The 19,864-nt window shown below is 33.8% G+C and overlaps 2 protein-coding genes across 6 annotated transcripts in view; one reads left to right on the forward strand and one right to left on the reverse strand.

The window, feature by feature from the left end:
* Window positions 1-17,402, forward strand: part of PHYHIPL (phytanoyl-CoA 2-hydroxylase interacting protein like) — a 36,717-nt gene extending 19,315 nt beyond the window's left edge. Inside the window, exons 2-5 of the mRNA XM_070432801.1 lie at window positions 3,222-3,418; window positions 4,543-4,717; window positions 8,834-8,951; window positions 10,993-17,402. Of these exons, the coding sequence (XP_070288902.1) occupies window positions 3,222-3,418; window positions 4,543-4,717; window positions 8,834-8,951; window positions 10,993-11,527 (1,025 nt within the window). The 3' untranslated portion in view covers window positions 11,528-17,402. The remainder of the gene's footprint in view (window positions 1-3,221; window positions 3,419-4,542; window positions 4,718-8,833; window positions 8,952-10,992) is intronic.
* Window positions 12,064-19,864, reverse strand: part of FAM13C (family with sequence similarity 13 member C) — a 129,133-nt gene continuing 121,332 nt past the window's right edge. For 2 of the 5 annotated variants that reach the window (XM_070432800.1, XM_070432795.1), the window contains 3 exons: window positions 18,451-18,647; window positions 16,630-16,731; window positions 12,064-13,557 (listed from right to left, as the gene is read on the reverse strand). In XM_070432800.1, the coding sequence (XP_070288901.1) occupies window positions 13,434-13,557; window positions 16,630-16,731; window positions 18,451-18,647 (423 nt within the window). In that variant the 3' untranslated portion in view covers window positions 12,064-13,433. Of the gene's footprint in view, window positions 13,558-16,624; window positions 16,732-18,450; window positions 18,648-19,864 lie in introns of those variants that run through there. The other 3 variants (XM_070432796.1, XM_070432799.1, XM_070432797.1) reach the window with 3 other exon arrangements.

Raw genomic sequence — 19,864 nt, forward strand, 5'->3', positions numbered from 1 at the left:
CCTAGCTGTAGTTTGGTAGTATTTTTTTTAAATCACTAAATTTTAAGAAGAAAAAAAAGATATTATATAAGAAAATTGTTCCTGATTGTTTTTAGGTGAAGTGAATCTAACCTCTGCAATTTTTTTCTTAGGACAGCTTAAGTCTTATTATTAAAACTAATTACCTTTATTACCTTTTAAAAATACTCCCTTACTTTATTCAAACTGAGTTATTTATGCTTTTTAAGTACTGTAACTAAGATTTTAGATTGGTTTCTATTATTAGCACTTCTAGGGAAGATATTATGAGGAAAAAAATTACTAGTTCTTTTCACAACAAAAGTGGTGGGGCTAAGGGACAATGGTGCAAAAAAATATGCCAAACTTTCAACATAATTTTAAGATTGAGAATATAGAACTTTCAAATTACCTCTAAGTTAAAAAAAATTCGGAAATATTTCCCAAACTCTTGCTCAAAGTCCAATTCTAGAGCAAGTAGAAAGAGAAGGGAGGATCCAGGGAGACTGCAGGAATGAGAAAAGAGGAGAATGGAGGGTCTAAGATTGAACTATTAGAGAATCTGAGTAAAGGGTATGGGAGCTCTTAATAGTATTCTTGCAAATTTTCTATAAGACTGAACTTATATTAAAAGTATTATCAAGAAATCAAAAGTTGAATTAGGTAGTAAATTATACAAAAATGACAAAATGTTGATAGTTGTTAAATATGGACGATAGGCACATGAGTATTCATTATGTTATATTCTATACTTGGTGTATTCTTACAAACTTCTATAATAGACTTTTTAAAGGGAGTGAATCTGCAGTGATCATTTTATAGATAATATAAATTTATTTATTAAACACTGTTGCTTTTAAGACACTTAAAATCAGAACATGTTGAAATAAACTAACAGCAAGGTATTTTATGTTCATAGATTAGAAGACAATGGTCAAATGGCTATACCACTTAAATTGATCTATAGGTTAAACTCAATCCTTACCAAAATTTCACCTGTCTTCTTTGCAGAAATTGACAAGCTGATCCTAAATTTTAGGTAGAAATTCAAGGGACCCATAATAGCCAAAATAATCTTGAAAAAGAGCAAAATTGGAGTACAAGTTTCTTAGTGATTTATAGTTTGTGTGTATGTCTTAATAGTTTAACAGATTCTTCTTTTACAAAAAAGAACTGGGACTATGATAAGGGACTTGAAAATGAAGTTTCTTGATATAACAAATCCTTTATATAAGTTTGAGCTTTATATTGTTCTGAATGTAGAAATAAGCAAAAGTTTCCACATTTCAATAATTTATATCTCAAGTTTTAATAATAAGTACAAATGTATAAAACAAAGTATTCTAGGAAATAATCAAGTATTTGTTATTTTAAGGTTGAATAAGATAACAATAGGGTAAGTATAAGTGGCAAAAGGTAGTGTTTTTTTATTTTATTGATTTTTTTTTTACAGAGAGGAAAGGAGAGGGGATAGAGAGTAAGAAACATTGATGAGAGAGAATCATTGATCAGCTGCCTCCTACACACCCCCTACTGGGGATGTGCCCGCAACCAAGGTACATGCCCTTGACCTGAATCAAACCTGGGACCCTTCAGTCCACAGGGCGATGCTCAATCCACTGAGCCAAACTGGTTAGGGCAAAAAGGTAGTGTTTTATATAATGTTAATATTTCAGAGTACTTTTATTAAATTGCATCAAATGCAAAATAGCTTTACTTTTCTCTATATGATCTTAAATAACAATTTTTTCACTCAGTTGTGAAATTATATGGACAGTCATAATCCAAACAAGTTCTACAGATATTTCTATCATTACAGTCCAGAAAGATTTTCATTAGTGTTGCTTATATTTTAAACATAATTACAATCAGAATAACAGGTTTAAATATAGGCTTTTCTGAATAGAGCAAAAATTACTAACATTTGAGTATTTATTGCCTTTCCCTTTCCCTTAAAAACATTTCGCTTGCTATCTTCCCTTCCTTTGACTTTTGAATGACTTTAAGGCAAAAGCAATTTGGAAATTCTTGAGGTCAGGTGGGGAGGGATGAAAAAGATGGGGGAGCAATTTTTCTGGGAGTTTTACTGGAGAGGGAATCTGGTATAACTGGAGTGTGAGGGATGTACATAGAAGAAATAAGGATTTTTAAAAGTATTGTTCAAAAAATGATTTTTTTTCCAAAAAAGTTATTTTGAAATTAGTTTCTATTGTCATTGGGTACCTCTGGCTACAACACAGCTTGAAATGAGACCACATATGTCAAAGATTTAATAATACTGGGAATTGTCAAAAGTTTTATATCAGTAATTGAAATGGGAGTGTGGGGGCACACTTTTATTTATGTTGGCTTGGGGGAAGGGAACATGGGATCAGTGGAGTAAAATTTGATTCAGGGTGTCGTTCCAATATATAAAACAAACTTGGCAAATCTGTTTCCATCATACTTTTAGCCAAATTGATAGCATTTGCTCTAAGCGGAAATGTAGGATGCAGTCATTAAAGTGACCAGATGTCAGATCAGTTCTTCAGGATTTTAATATCAATCAAGATAGCAGTTTTTTCTTTCCTAGCTTTATCTGTTGTTTTAGCACTCAAAATTAAATTTATCAAGCTACAACAAATGAAAAGAGTCCTATAGTAATTCTTGACAGTAACTTGCATCTTTAATATTACTTGTATATGTAGTATAAATATTACATGCTATTCAGTATATAAATTTCCAAAAGGGAAAAGGAGAAGCAATTTTTATAGACTGCCACTGGTACCTCATAGATTTTTTTAAAAGAAACATTTTTTTGACTGGACTCTTCATATAAACATTTCTGACTTCATCTAGCTTAAAACACCTGATATTTAACTTAGAACAGAATTCATTAGTCATATAGGACTAATGGTCTCTTGGGGCTTTTCAGATGGAAACTACCATGTAAGGCTAATCTTTTATAGACTAGAAAGATAGGTTACCACTGTTTTTATTTTCATTCTGTGAAAGCAGAAATTGGAAAAGTAAATTGAAAATGTAGAGTTGGTAAAGACTAATTAGTTATGCTTTTTATTGGTAATATGACCTTTTACTGTCATTAACACTCAGATTACTTCATGAGCAAAATGAAATCTCAGAGTTAGTAATTAGATCATTGAATTCAGAAATATGTGCACAGCTTGCAAACTGTAAAAATCCATTGGTTGGAAACTAACTATCTGTGCATTGTTTTCTTACAGGGAACAAATCACAAGACAGTGGCATAGCTGAGATGGAAGAACTTCCAGTACCACATAACATCAAAATAAGCAACATTACATGTGACTCATTCAAGATTTCATGGGAAATGGATTCCAAATCAAAGGACCGTATTACACACTATTTCATTGACCTCAACAAGAAAGAGAACAAGAATTCCAATAAATTTAAACACAAGGTAAAATCCTAATATGCTTATATTAGCATCTTAAAAACTTTCTAAGTATGAGGACATTTTGAAAGAAGGAATAATGTTCTATTAATTACTTATATATAATGCATTTAACATTGGGAAAAATTACATCTCATTTAACAAACCTATCCCTCTATGAAATTTTGTAAGAAAATGGAATGCCAAGTATATTGTTAAAATACAATTTTTCTCAAAAAAAGGTAAAACCATGACTCACACAGACATAAAAAATGAACATACGTTAAAGATTTTATTTCACTTATTGATGAGATATAACAACTAGTTCAAAGAATAGTCCAAAGAAAAGACAATCAGGATATTGAAATGAATGTGTAAAGTAGAGACAAAACTGTTTTGGGTTGGAGGAGGAAGCAAAGGCAGGAGGGGAGGGCTGTGTGTACTCCCACCCCCACTTAACAGAATTCATTTGCATCTATTTAGACAAGAATAACTGAATTGTTATAAGCTATCTAAAAATTACAGAGTGGTAAAATATCTTGCACAGAATCAGAAGAAGATAGCCAGAAGGGTGTGAGTTAGGTGATGTATCGTTTTTTATTGAAGCACACATTTTTCCCTATGTTAACTGCCAAAAGAGGAATGTGAGAGAGCTTATAAACTTTAGGATGTTTGTTAAAATACTTTAGGGCTAAAAATTGTTTTATGTAGTCTTTGTTTTATGGTTTGAGAATGAAAATTATCCTTTAGTTGTTTCAGAAATGTAACACTTCTCTGATATTCTCATATTACCTACTTAAAACATATCTTTTCTATTACATATCTCCCTTCATAAGTAACTACAAAAAGAATAATAATTACCTGATTGAAGTATTTTTTCTTATGTTTCAGTAATTTTATTGATGATGGTCTGATTTTTTATACTAAGTTTAATTTGACAAATCTTTTGAAAGTACTGTCTTATTTTGTCTGGAAATTTTGCATTTTACTATATATACAGTTATACATACTAACTATAAATGAGGATTATACTACAGATAATGTGATAGAACAAGAGAAGTCATTATATTTACTGTGTTCCAATACTGATTATGCTTCCTTTGCCCCTCCCTTTCTCTCTCCCTCCCTCCCTCCCTTCTTTCCTTCCCTAGGATGTTCCAACAAAATTAGTGGCAAAAGCTGTTCCCTTGCCAATGACTGTCCGTGGACATTGGTTTCTGAGCCCAAGAACGGAGTATACGGTAGCAGTGCAGACTGCCTCAAAACAAGTTGATGGTGATTATGTTGTGTCTGAATGGAGTGAAATTATAGAATTCTGCACAGCAGGTAAGAGAAGAAGAAAAAATGTTTAATAATTCCTATAAAGCTAATTATAGAAAAAATTTTTTGTAATTATAAGGTGATATGTATCGCATAGATCGTTGCTGCATTGCCAGTAATATTGTATAACAGAACAAGCCATGTTGTATTGATTGGAAGGAGCTGAGATTCTTAACAAAAGCTGGATAATGGCATTAAATGACTTCTTTGCTACGTACATAGTTTGATTTTTCAAAGTAAAAGCTTTGCAATAAAAATGGATACAGTTTGAAAATACACTCAGCATATTTTGTGGAAGAACATTGTTTTTCTTCCTTTTTATTTCTTTTTTTCCACGAGTATTGAAAGGAAGAAGCAGCAAGAAACATCCTTCTCTATTTAGGGGAAAAGAGGCAGATCTCAATGACTATACTTAATGAGAAATGTTACTGGATTTTTTTCACTTGAGTGCTGAAAATCTCTCTCTAACCTAGTATCTTGTATGTGTGTGACATGTACTCCTTTACTTCATTAAAAAATACCTCATGGCTGGCATGGCTCAGGGTTAGAGTGTCAGCCTGCAAACCAAAGGGTCCCTGGTTCGATTCTGGTCAAGGGTATGTACCTGGGTTGCAAGTTGCTTGCCTGGTTGGGGCGAGTGTGGGAGGCAACCAGTTGATGTTTCTCTCTCTCCCCTCTCTCCCTCTCTTCCACTCTCTAAAATCAATGGAAAAAATATCTTCCAGTGAGGATTAACACACAAAAAGAAAATGCCTTATAGCTATTTGGCATTGAGATATCTGATGTGGAGAGACCATCCCCTTTGATCTTGAACTTAACCTTAATATTCTATTATATTGGAGATGTTACCAATCATCTTATTCATTCGTTTATTCATTCAACAAGAAACATATTTATTGAGCATTTAAATGTGTTGAAGGGATACATCTGACATCCTCCCCTTTTGTCTATCAAAATGGTGCTTTGTTTCCTCTCTGTCTAGGTCAGTGGTTCTCAACCTTGGCTGCACATTAGAATCACCTGGGAATCTTTTTAAAATTCTGATTTATGGGCCTCATCCTCCGGAAATTCTGTTTCTTTGTTATGGGGTGAGGCCACAACATTAGTAACAAAGAAACAGAATTTCCGGAGGATGAGGCCCAGAAATCAGGATTTTAAAAAGATTCCCAGGTGATTCTAATGTGCAGCCAAGGTTGAGAACCACTGGTCTAGGTCAGTGGTCAGCAAACTGCAGCTGGCAAGCCACATGCAGCTCTGTGGCCCCTTGAGTGTAGCTCTTCCACAAAATACTACGTGTGGGCGTGCATGTACAGTGCGATTGAAACTTCATGGCCCATGCACAGAAGTCGGTATGACATAGCAAGTGGTTGAGTGGCCTTAGCATGTCATTAGCATATTATGCTTTGATTGGTTGAACGGCCAACCAGACACTTAGCATATTAGGCTTTTATTATATAGGATGTGCTTAGCTACTGCTTAATCTCAATATCTTCTGTTTTTTCTTAATCTAAAACTGAGTATAAAACTTCAGTTGGTATGCTGAATGGATGGAATTTAATTCTGTTATTTTGATTTTACCTTTACCCCTTTTTATGAGAAAGTTGCTAAATATTGTGACATTCTTGGTTGCTAAGGATTTCAATGTTTTAGAGCAAGGAAAATATCTCTCTGGTACCATATTTCTTCCTATCTAAGATGTCATTGATTGTAAGAAAAAAATACTGCCAATTAAACTATGAAATTGTGTTTTCTTAGCACATTTGTCACACTCAGGTCAGACATACTAAAATGTTTTTTAAAATACATATTAGAATAGATGAAATATGGTATTGATCATAGGCCAGTAATCAGTAAGGAAGTAGCTGAAGATTTCTATATTGTATTAATAGTGAGTAAAGAACTTTCATTGACATAACTTTTACCTGTATTTGATGTCATGTTGAAATTAATATAGCCCCTCAATTTCTTTCCTGAATTAAAATTCCTATTTGGAATCTACCTTGTGTTTACTTCTCTTATAGCATTTCTGTCCACTTACTTTAATTGTGCCTTCCCAGGGAGATTTAAGTAAGATACAGTAATACACACACACATTCTCTTTGACAATGTTTGTATTCATGCTATTTTCCATAAGACTAAATTTATCATAGTATTTAGCCATTAAAAAGAGCTGTAGGCCGGCTGGTGTTGCTCAGTGGTTGAGCATCAACTCATGCACCAGGAGGTTGCTGGTTTGTTTCCCAGTCAGGGCACATGCCCAGTTGCCAGCTCAATTCCCAGCAGGAGGCAGCTGATCCATGTTGATGTGTTTCTATCTCATCGCTGTTTCTATCTCTCTCTCCTTCTCATTTCCTCTCTCTCTAAAAGCAATAAAAACATACAACATTTTTTAAAAAGAGCTATAATTTACCATTTGACATTAGGGAAAGGTGTGAAATATTTATCTTACAGAAACCCTTTGGCATTTCTAGTTCAGAAACTTATATATATCATCTATCAATTGATACACACATTTATTCTATAATCTATTTAACTATATGTTTGCTTTATTTCTATGTATATGAAGGAAAACCTTATGTCTTTTGTCTAGAGTGATCTCCTTGTTGCTCTTATATTGAACTAAATCCAAATAATTCTTCTAAAGTTATAGGGTAAATAATAAGGAAAACGCCAGCTTTTAAATGTGCCACAAAACTTTTCTCTATTTTGCATCTTTATTTCCATGAGTAAAATATAAGAGGAACTTAAACTGTTTAAAGCTTGTTTCAATTTATCAAAATAATTCAGAGACTGTTTCACCTTTGTAAGCTTTAGAACCTCGACTGTAAATTTTGAGAGGGCTGTTTTGTATAAGTTATCTTTTAATCTGGACATTTCATTCACTCAACATTTATTGAGCACATACTGTGTGCTATGCACTGTACAAAGTATTGGAAGTAAAACAATACCACAGACTAATCTACTTCTCGCCGCCTATGACAGATAAAACCCTGTGTTTACCCCATTATAACTCATAGTTGTCTGTATATTTATCTCCTCCTTTAGACTCTGTGTTCTTTGAGAGGAAGAATACATTTTTATCTTTTAACCTGATCATCTAATTTTGCATGGTACTTTGTACACCTTATGTTCTAACCTAAATAAATGTTTGTTGATCCAGTGAGTAAACAAACCATGAGCAATTCAAGTAGGCTGCTTTTATTTGTAATCTTTGTAGATGAAAACTTCTGCTCACCTTCTGGTACGGGAGTTTGACAGTAATCCTCAATTTCCAAACAGAAAGTTGGCGAAAAGATCAGGTTATTTTGAGAGATGATTTAGACTTTCATAGAGTCTTGTATACTCGAAATTAAAAGCCAACCAGATCTAACCTCTAAAATACTAACCGCATAAACATTTGGCAAATCATTAAACTCATAAGCCATATATAATATATATATATATATATATATATATATTAGCTTTATTAAATTTCTGCATCATTAAAATCACCATATTTAATCTACCTTGCCAACCTCATAGATTTAGGGAGTAAATTAAATGAGTATTATTTTGACTCCCTTACATTCTATTTGCTGTTTATTTCAGATTATAAACTTTTTAAATTCAACTTATCAGCTGATTTTTCTTCAGTCATGATGCTGATTGACATTACTTGGGTTATGCAGAGTCTGTATCCCTTAACATTTTGTTTTAGGATCTTTCACTTCAAAGCATGAAAAAATGCAAGAGTATTCTAAAAAACAACCATAAATCGTAACAAAAATATTTTTGTAGAAAGAAAAATGTGCCACACAAAGACAATATTTTCATTGTTAAATGTAATTTCCTGTTTACTAAGATGAATTTCCTAAAGGTGACCATGGTAACAATCTTCAATTTATTAAGTATGGTAATATTTTTTTCTCTAATCATCATTTATCCCCTCTATGCCCTCTTCCATCTTCACCAACCCTCTCCCCCCCCCACAATCACCACACTGTTGTCCATGTCCATGAGTTCAGTTTTTTTCTTCTTTTGCTCACTTCCTCCATCCCCCCAACAGCGTCCCCACCAGAACTGTCTGCCTGCTATCTATGAATCTGTAACATTTTAATAACAGACTTTTTTTGTTATTTTCAGACTATTCAAAAGTTCATCTAACACAACTTTTGGAGAAGGCTGAAGTGATTGGAGGACGGATGCTAAAATTTTCTGTGTTTTATCGTAACCAGCACAAAGAATACTTTGACTATATTCGGTAAGGATCAAATATATATATATATTAGCTTTATTAAATTATATTCAAAATTCTAGGCTTAGGTTTACCTTGAGTCTAGTTCTGGGAAATAGCAATTTTAGTTTTCTTTTCAAAATAGTGAATTATACTCTGATTTTATTTCCCAGAATAATTAAGTAGAAAAAGTTAGATCATAGGATTTTTTCCACTTCATTTAGATTCCTTTCCATAATCATTTGTAATACCAATTCCTGTCTATTTGAGTAAAAGATCTTAAACCTCCAGGATTTATATTGATGATCATTTCATGTACACACTCCTCTAATTCTCAATAACTCAGTGCCTCTATCTCATATCAACTACTAAATCTTCACCTCTTCTGTGGATCTCTTTAAGATGTTAAAAATGAGAGAACAAAAGAGTGATTATTTCCTGAAATACGGTGAATCAGGTGGGATTTTTAGATTTCTGCCTAGGTGGAAAGCTATCATCTGTTTTCTTAAATTATTCATGAGGATGCTTTCCTTTTTTAAATTGTTGGTTTGAGAGAGAGAGAAAGAGAGAGAGAGATCCACTTATTTATGCATTCATTGGTTGATCTTGTATGAGCCCTGACTGGGGATCGAATTCTCCTCACCTTGGCATATCTGGACTATGCTCTAAACAACTGAGCTACCTGGCCAGGGCTCTTTTGTTTACTTTTAAATTACAGAGTTTGGCCAGTATTTCTAAGATAGCCTATGTTTAGTCTTGGGAGCAGTTTCCAAGAATTTTAAGCAATGGGTAATTTCAATACTTACAGCCCTTTTATATTTGTATGAGAAAATTTCAGGAGAGTAAATAGGCAGATGTGTTTTGTAAAGTGAGACTATGTCTTTTAAAATAAATCCTACATATAGGTTCTAAAACTTTTAATTTATAATTAAAAATTATAGTAATCCCTATGTTATTTCTAAAAGCCTTGGTTTCATGTTAAACTCTAAAGCATTCTCAAATTGACAAGATTGTTTATGAAAAATTAGGAAACTTTGTTTCATACTAGCTTAGTTTTTCTTAAATCAAGATCATGGTTTCAGATTTAGATCAGCTCCAAGTTGTGAAAAATGAAAAAAAATAAAGATCGTAGAGAGAGAAACTAATTTAGGTGGCCTTATTGTTCAAATGAAGTACTTTGCAATATCATATATGTTTATATATTTTGATGTCAAATCATTTCTGCCTTGTATGTTTTAATATCCTATGAATACCAAGTTTAGTTCATGACTCTTTTAGCTGGTAAATTTCCTACCCTTAAGTCTATATAACTCATGGTGGATGCCATTCACTTAATTTAGAGAGTACAAAATGAGAGATACAACACAAATTATTATACCTGTCAACTGTTGGATAGAAATGACCATATATACTCACCAAGAAAGGTATTTCTTTTATTTGTTAAGCATAAAATTTTGGGGGGAAAAGAGCCACTATTGCCATTTTCTTTAATAGAAATAAACACATCTTTGGTATTAGGTTTAGATTCCTGGGATACTGCCAATGTCTATTTTAGATGGCCACTGGAGGTCAGCATTCCTCCGATTTTCTCTGTTCTTTGGGCCCTGACCTTATGTTTTCAGGTCCTTGAATACTCTAAAATTAGCTTCATCTGTTTCCAAAAATTCTTCCAAGAAAAAAAAAAAAGGCAGAGCATGGAATATGCAGAGTTATTATATACGTAGTTATTCCAATATGCTAGTATTAAAAATGTATTTACTAATAGGGAAATTTTTGCTGGATTTTTCCATGACAGTTATAAATTCATGTAAATTCATTTGTTTTTTCTGAGCAGGAAATTTATTATGTTAAAGACCTCCAATGTTTGCAACAGAACATTCTTACCTATGGTCAAGGCTAGAACTTAGCCATCTATAGATAAGGTAAAAAATGCATTCTGCTTGATGTGATATAGGACAAACATTTGGGCTCTTGACAGTTGACTTTTAGGCCTATCACCATTCAAATCTATAAATCAGGAGCTTTCCCACTATTGTACCAAGCATTAACTGTTTCTTTTCTCTTGCAGAGAACATCATGGGAATGCTATGCAGCCCTCTGTCAAGGATAACAGTGGCAGCCATGGCTCTCCTATCAGTGGAAAATTAGAAGGCATCTTCTTCAGCTGCAGCACTGAATTCAATACTGGGAAGCCACCCCAGGATTCACCTTATGGAAGATACAGGTTTGAGATTGCAGCAGAAAAACTTTTTAACCCCAATACTAACTTATACTTTGGGGACTTCTACTGTATGTACACTGCTTATCATTATGTGATTCTTGTTATTGCCCCTGTGGGATCACCAGGAGATGAATTTTGTAAGCAGCGCCTTCCTCAACTAAATTCCAAGGATAATAAGTTTTTGACCTGCACAGAAGAAGATGGGGTGCTGGTTTACCACCATGCCCAGGATGTCATTTTAGAAGTCATTTACACTGACCCTGTGGATCTTTCTCTGGGCACCGTGGCAGAAATCACTGGTCATCAGCTCATGAGTTTGTCTACTGCAAATGCAAAGAAAGATCCCAGCTGCAAAACCTGTAATATCAGTGTTGGACGTTAATGCCCACTTTTCTTACTCTTATTCAGTCCCTTTCTTTCCCTTAGAAGCATTGATCCTCTGTTGTCCATTTTCATTACCAGATGTTTTCCACTGAAGCATGCATTTGCCGCTATCACCAAAAGCAAACTTCCACTTTTCAAATTTCATTCAGAGCCGTTTTAGTGTTTCCTATTCCCTACCCTTCCCACGACTTTCTCTGATGAAATATCTTGTTCTCCTTCTGACACTTTATTATCTAGATGCTGCAATGTTTTTATTTTTCCTTTATGCCAAACTTAACAAAACAGTTATATAGACCGCTTTAGCAAAATACAAAAATAATGGCTTATAAATGGTGTTTAAATATGCATTCATTTTTATCTACTGAAAAAATATTGGGATAACTCCAAACCGCATGAAAAGGTGTAATTGCAGCATGAGTTAAATATTGAAGTCTAGAATTGTCAGCACTTCCAACTTGTTGTTTGACAGTGTTATTTATGTTATTTATATTAGCTAACAGGAAACAATTACTGTTTCAACATAATAAATATAATAGAAAAATATTTTATTTGTATTGTATAAAATATTTACAATCATATAGAATATATAGTTACATTTTAATAGCAATTGTACACATGTCATGAAACCATTTCCCTTATCAAAGATGTAGTTTGTAAACCTCAAACAGTTGTGTATCTGTCCTGTGACAAGTAGATGACTTTAATTAAATTATGAAGGACATTATTCTGATTCATAAAAGTTACAAAATATTAGGTAAATACAGAGAAAACAATTAAGACTCTGAAATAGTCAATATTCTTCCCACCCAAACTATGTGAATTTGTTCAACATCATGCTTAAACATTACAGAAAATAGAAATACAAACATGATTGGTACAAGAGAAAACGACGACTTTTTACTTATTTTTACAAAAGCAAAAACACAACAATATAAAGTTGACGAAACAAATAAAATATTCTGGCTTTTTTTCCAAGGTGTCATAGCAAACAATTTTCAAATCTTTCATTTTATAGAGAATGAAGAAAGCTCTTTGACTTGACTTTACAAAGTATAGACCTTGGAACATTAAGAAAAATGCATATTCCCAATGAAAAAATAGTTATATAATCTTAGTTATAGTAAACAAAAAGATTAGCAATCATAGCTATAATCACATTAGATATATACTGCAGACACTTACCTATCCAAAATACCTATTTTCAAATTTTAATACAATATTTTATTTTAATATAAACACCTGTCAGTTATAGACAAAGATAATTCACAAAGTACATGCTATCAGAATGAACTTTGGTAATCAGAAATGTAAAATTTCAATTAACATAAAATAATGTGCTATTTTTATAGAAATAAAAAATTAGCAGTGACACATTCTATTATATTTTAGGGTACTAAAAGCCTAAGCAAACAAAGGGGACAAGGTAGATTTTTTTATCACTTAAAAATCTATCAGAAGTTTCAAATAAATTACTTTCTTACTATCTATATTCCTTCCTACCAAAAAAGAGTTTCTTTTCTTCCTCTTATTTTTAATAAAATCATACTTTTTCCATCAGCATAAGCAGTCTTTGGACACTAAATAGACTTCCCTGAACAAGTGGGTGTTTAGATTTGATAAAATATTAGATGTTTCCCGAAAATATTATACTGAACGAGTTTTCTCCTTGGCATAGAGGAAGTTGACTTTTATTTTTCTAATTATACTGTTACATATTGTATTTCCCCCCACTTAAATCTCTCTTCATCATTTTTAATTACACTTGCCATCCCTTCTTAAAAATAGCTATTACTACCACTAAAGTGCTTCAGTTTTCATTATGTCAAGACTACTTACTCAGCAAGAATGGCAGAGGAAAATAAACTTTATCTTGGATGAAAATGATCACAAACATTTCTTAAACCTCAAATAGTTTTGGCCACATCTTGCTTGCTGATTAGGACCTCTAGTAGTCTCAGTTTGGCTTTTATGTGCTTATATTCATAGTACTCATCTGCCATGGGTACCCTATCTTCCTTTTGTGGACTTCTGCAAAACAGAAAATACCATCTATTAGTTCACAATGAAGCAAGTCACTACAAATCCTTTCATAATTCTTGAGAAAGTATGGGGTAACAGTTTCCACTTGGTTTTTGCATTATGTCTTTTTTACCTTCCCTTTCACCTTCATTCACTCCCTCTTCCATGTATTATTTAATAGTAACCTTTGAGAACTTCAATGTCAGGTATTTGGCAAATATACAGTATAGTCCAATACATAGACATATCAATAGGGCAGGTGAAAAGGTCTGAGGGTTTTTTCCCTCAGAACAAGGCATTCCTTGTCTAGTCATTCTCCCATTATCCATGCCACAGGTCCATGCCTATACAGAATGTTCCAACTTTATAGTGATAATGGTTAAAAATATCAAGTAAAAACACTACAGAAATCATAGTAACAAAAATATTTTATAAATGTATGGTAATATAGGGAAAAAAGCTCAATGACTATCTTACAAACATTAAATATTTCCACGTTTTCTTGAAATTATAATACCTGTTTCTGCAAAAGTATAGTAGAATCACTGAGTTCTTTAAGAAATTTACAAGTGTACATTTCAGTGGTTCTCTTAGCAAACTATACTAAGACTAGACATGATAATGCATAGATTTGTATACGTATGTATCCTAACTACTACATGTTCTTGCCATGTACTTTGAACAACAATTGGGAAACATATGCAGTTAAAACCATTTGTCTTCTCACAAAAATGTTGCCAGGACATGTTCCCTAAAATGCAATAATTGCTTCAGGATCTCAGAAGACTCTTGCTTGATAAGATGGCCAATTGCTTTTAAGACATTTTTATCCATTACTTTGAAATACAATGGGTAGAAAACATGTGAAATCACCACAACTGCTACTTAATATACTGAATATAGAAAACAAATACCCTCCAATATTACTATGACTGAAAATGGGTAAATAGCAAATATTTAATGTTTTACCTATACCCCCTTCTATTTTCCAGTACTGATAAAGAAAGATATATTTATAGCTCAACAAATAAAAAAGCTAATCCCTAAAAGGTAGTTATCTACTTGTATTGCACCACTATACAGTGTTATGCAATTTCCAGTACAGAACTCAGACAAGTACTCAAATCTGTAGACAGGGTTCCTTTTAAATGTCAAAATTATGTAACATAATTCCTTTGCCTCCATTCTTTCTTATGGGCCAAATTTATCACGACTGGGTGTCTAAATGCTGCCTTAATTTGTGTACATATATATATATATATAAAAGTGAATAAATTATCTATTTTATAGGAAAACAGGAATAATCCATTCTGTGACTTTCCCTGGTTCTGTGTACTCCATTTTGGCTAATAAATAAGAGTGCATTGGCCCACATGAAAAATTTTGCTAGTATTTCCTGAAGCAGTTTTACCATTATATAAAAAAAATGCTTAAAGTGTCTATTAGCATAGTTCCTGGCTCATAATTGTTAATAATGTAAAATCTACATATAATGTCTCATGCATGATAAATATTACAAGAACATTTATATTAGCTTAAAATTTTTAGTAATCCATGGTTATGTTACCTTATGGATAGTTAGGCCTTTCCAATAAAATGTCTTATGAAAACAAGTTTAAGATACATATTTTGTAGCCATGCAATAATTTGTATTATATCACCACTTTTGCATTTAGTTGAAATGTATTACCACAAGAGGGCATACAACCTCAGTCAAACAGGATTATCTGAAATGGATTCAGGACTAACAGGTTCAGGAGAATACTGTATGTGGAACATAACTAACTTCCCTGTATATCAGAGGTTATGCCAAGTACCATTGCAGATCCACGAGGCAAGACTACTAGTACAAAAAGTTCTCAAACTCTTTATAGTAGACTCCTTGGTTCAAATAGGTAAAAATATAAATGTAAAAGTTGTATGGAAATTTTATAAAAGGAAAAATGGAAATTGCAAAAACAAGAAATTATGTTTTATAGTCTAAGTTTTTAACAGCTATGTAACATTCTCACTAGATTAGTTAGCATCAGCAAAAAAGTAAGTAACTTGGACTTGTACCAATCAATTGGAAAGGAAGATTCCAAGCAGAAAACTAGGTTGGTTACATCTGTATTTGCTAAATGCATAAAGTTTCTGACTTAGTAGGTCCAGTTTTAGTGAACAGCCCTGAAGAACTGAAATGGAAATGCGGCTAAGAGGTGAGTAGACTTTTCCAAGATGCTTTAGAAAATAGCCTCTCTCCGTCAGGGCAACCCTCATTCTGCTGAAATGAAAGTTCAGGAAAGGCGGATGTGTAGATGGAGAGGACCACCAAGGAGCCAGTGCAGCACTGACTCCCACCTCTGCCATCTAAATAACTTTGTGACTTTGGGAAAATTATGTCCTTTATTATTTAAGACTGATGACCCCTATGGCTTCCCAAAATATTCCAGGAAGTACAGTCATTTCATCATGGAAACAGGCTCAGGATAGTTAAGTGATTTGTCACTGTCTCTTCCAGAAGTAGATCAGTAACCCATGTATATAATTTTGTTGACTATACACCAAAATTTAGAGGAAATTAATGGAGTACATAATGAGACACTTGGGACAACACAGAAAAAGAGAAGACAAATAGAGGATATAGCTAAATATTTTTGAAGGGGCAGAAAGAATCCTGACCAAAATCCAGAAATAAAAGCATTAAGGGCAGATCCTAAAGTTAAAGAGATATATTTAAAGGAAAGGAAGAATTATTTAATAAATTAGAGAATAACTTGTAGAACAAATAAGTTATTTGGGCTGAAAATCAGATTTTTTAAAGGTTTAGGTAAATTCAATAGTTATTATTTAAAGCCAGGGATTTTTGGAGTTCATCCTTTATTTTTAAACTCTGATGTCATACTTGATAGTTACAGCCTTCCATAAAACATACCTAATAATGGATTATCAGAATGTTGCATTAGACAAATCCTGGGTCTACGTCATTATGGGAATTGTATATATCTTGCATAGAGTCACTGTTCCTTAAAAACTTTTAGTTCATTCTTAACAATAGTTCCCCAGGAAATATTAACTTAAAATATTCCTCTGCAAACTTACCTTCCTGTTTGTTTAAAAAATTGTTCTTCAAATTCTCTTAAGGCTTTCCGAAGTCTCTTCTTGTCAGCCCTAGTTTCTCGGAGATGGTCAAGAAGTACAGGCCTATATCAAATAAAATATATATTTGCCATAACTGAGCTCTGGCATAATTGAGAGATCATGAGTAGATTTATCTATTTAGCAAAAGCATATAATGATACAGAAATGTTTTGCCTAAAAGGGTATATTTGAATAAGTATGGCACATGTAGAGCCTGGCCATAGGGGAGCACAAAAACGGAGAAAAGTACTTGATGAAAACAATGTCATGGGAAAGGAGAGAGGACAAGGACAAATAGGAGGTAAGCAGACTGAGTCCATTTAAAAAGTGGTGAAGGTAAAGGGCATATAAATCTATGTGGAAGAAACAGACATTTTGAAGGAATACTCATCAGTATTTGGTGATACACTGAAGAGGAAAAGATTTTAAAGAAAATTGTATCCTTAATCTAGAGTATGGGGAGAAGAGCAAAACCCTTGGGAATGAAATCAAGATCCCCAAAAAAGCTACATTGCGAATTCCACCCATTTCATTCTAAGACAAGAGAGAAAGTCATATACTTTAGAGCAGGAAATTGTATCTGGTGAACTTGTGTGTGGTTTCAGAACTCTGAGCTCTGAACTCTGGGCATTTTCATTAAAAAAAAATTTCATTGCATTCAAAAAAAGTCTACCACCCCAAATAAGAATAGCTGCTTTAGAACAACTAACCAACCAACCAACTAATAAAGGAAAGGAGGGAGAAAGGAAAAGATGAAAGGAAGGGAGGGAGAAAGGAAGACTGATTTTCTGCTTCCAAACAGGTCACTCATCTGTGAGCTGAAATTCATGTACCAAATGCTTCTATAAGCACACTAAAATCTCAATTAATACTTTAGTCCTTAATCTCACCTCATATATTTGCAGGGATTATATCCCTATCTTGGAGCATACAGTTACCACATTATAATACACATTAAAGAAAATCTCATAATATGGCTAGTAATATACAAACCAAAGGAAGGTCAAACGGTCAAGAGGAATGCCCTCTACTGAATGATGATAATGACACCGCTAATGAAAAACCAAATAGCTCCTGACTGAGGGGCCATTAAGAGACAAAGGGAGGCTTATGTAACTTAAGGTCAAGGGGATTCCCAATCTGGAGAAATCATCTTTTGTAAATGAAGTGGACTATGATAAAGGTCTTAACAACTATTGACTCAAGATCTCAATTCCTTTTCGTATTTTCAAAGGGCAAGAATTAGACTGGTGCCAGGCCCCGGGGAAAAGATGTGCAACTGTAGCAAACAACCTGAGCATTTATGGCATCCTTAGGGAGCCTTGGTTCCTCATGGCATTGTCTTCTCACTTCTCCAGTTAAGAAGACAACCAGATTACACTTTGAAGGCCACTCTCTGATGGCATTTTTTAAAGTCTAGCCCTGACCGGTTTGGCTCAGTGGATAGAGCATCGGCCTGCGGACTGAAGGGTCCCAGGTTCGATTCTGGTCAAGGGCATCTACCTTGGTTGCGGGCACATCCCCAGTAGGAGGTGTGCAGGAGGCAGCTGATCGATGTTTCTTTCTCATCAATGTTTCTAACTATCCCTCTCCCTTCCTCTCTGTAAAAAATCAATAAAATATATATATGAAAAAATAAAGTCTAATAGCGCTTCTGAATTGTGTGTGTGTGTGTGTGTGTGTATGTGTGTGTGTATATATATATATATATATATAAAATACCACAGACCAGAAGGCGTTAAAAGGTGACCCCATTCATTCATTTTTAGGATTCACACTCACATGGTGGCTTCATGTAAATTGGACATGGAGAGGGCTGGTGGTTTGATTTCTTTCTTTTCATCTGGTAGCAGGACCCTTACAGGTTCAGTCTCAGAGTAGGTGAGGTGATCACCACCAGGAAGGTAAGATGCTGGATTTGGCAAAGAAAACTGTTGGCTTCTTTGTGTACAGTCTTCATCAGAGTCCTCTTCCTCCTGCTTATTGTGGGCAAAGTTAAATGAAGTCACAAAATGCTAAGTGCCTCTTGAGCAGTGGTTCTCAACCTTCCTAATGCCGCGACCCCGACCCTTTAATATAGTTCCTCATGTTGTGGTGACCCCCAATTTCATTGTTACAAATTGAACATAATTAAAGCATAGTGATTAATCACAAAAACAATATGTAATTATATATGTGTTTTCCAGTGGTCTTAGGCGACCTCTGTGAAAGGGTCATTCGACCCCAAAAGGGGTGGCGACCCATAGGTTGAGGACTGCTGCTCTTGAGGAAGCAAAAACAGGATGGGGAACCATAGATAAACATCATGAAAACCGTAGATAACCCTTATGCCTACTGAGAACCAAAAAGGAAAAACCAAGAGGAACTCTTCCTCAGTTGCATCAAAAAATTTACAGAAGTTAATGAGCAAAGAAATACCCATGCTGGGCTAAAATGCTCACCAAGTTCATCTCTGTTTGTTGGGCCAATGAAGGCATAAGCATCCAAGACATGGAACAATCTGGGCTGCATTGCCTAGTAGTCCCTCCCTTTTACCCAGACCTTCTGGGCCACAGCTTCATAAGTTATATGGGTCAGGATGGCAAAACACCTTTTGCCATCCAGAAATACCTTAAATCAGATCTTAGTGTGGGCCATAATAAAATACTGAGGATACTCAGAAAATTGACAAATTCAGGAAGAGTTCTATGAAAGCCAAAGCAAAATGAAGTTATTCATTCCTTAAGCTGTTCTGGTAATGCTTATCACAACCAAAAGACTTTTTTTGCAGAGAAAGTTCTGAAAATCATACCCCATTTTAAATTATATTTACTTAATGAGAAAATTCCAAAGATTATGAATCATTATTGTGGTCTTTAAAACTGTGGAAGTATAAATGTACTCAAGTATATTTAAATTTATATTTGTTAATATTTCCTTTTATATTGACCAAGTGACTGTTTGAATATTGATGGAGTAGGGTTTGTGGTGCTTTTCTAGTTCTGTATTCCCATAAATCATTCTTTATTAAAAATAGTCTAACTCAATTTCAGTGGTCATATTTTCTATTGAAATGAATCTACTTGTATCTTTACAGTGATGGTCAGATGGTACCAAAAACAGATGTTGCATTATATCAAGTAACACTGCCAATTATCTTGTTAAAGTTAACTAACATAACTTTATAACAGAATAGAAAGGCTGTCTAGCTGTGTTG

This window comes from Myotis yumanensis, unplaced genomic scaffold (genome assembly GCF_028538775.1).
Source record: "Myotis yumanensis isolate MYYU_CA2020_CCGP unplaced genomic scaffold, mMyoYum1.0.hap1 SCAF_13, whole genome shotgun sequence".
NCBI lineage: Eukaryota > Metazoa > Chordata > Mammalia > Chiroptera > Vespertilionidae > Myotis > Myotis yumanensis.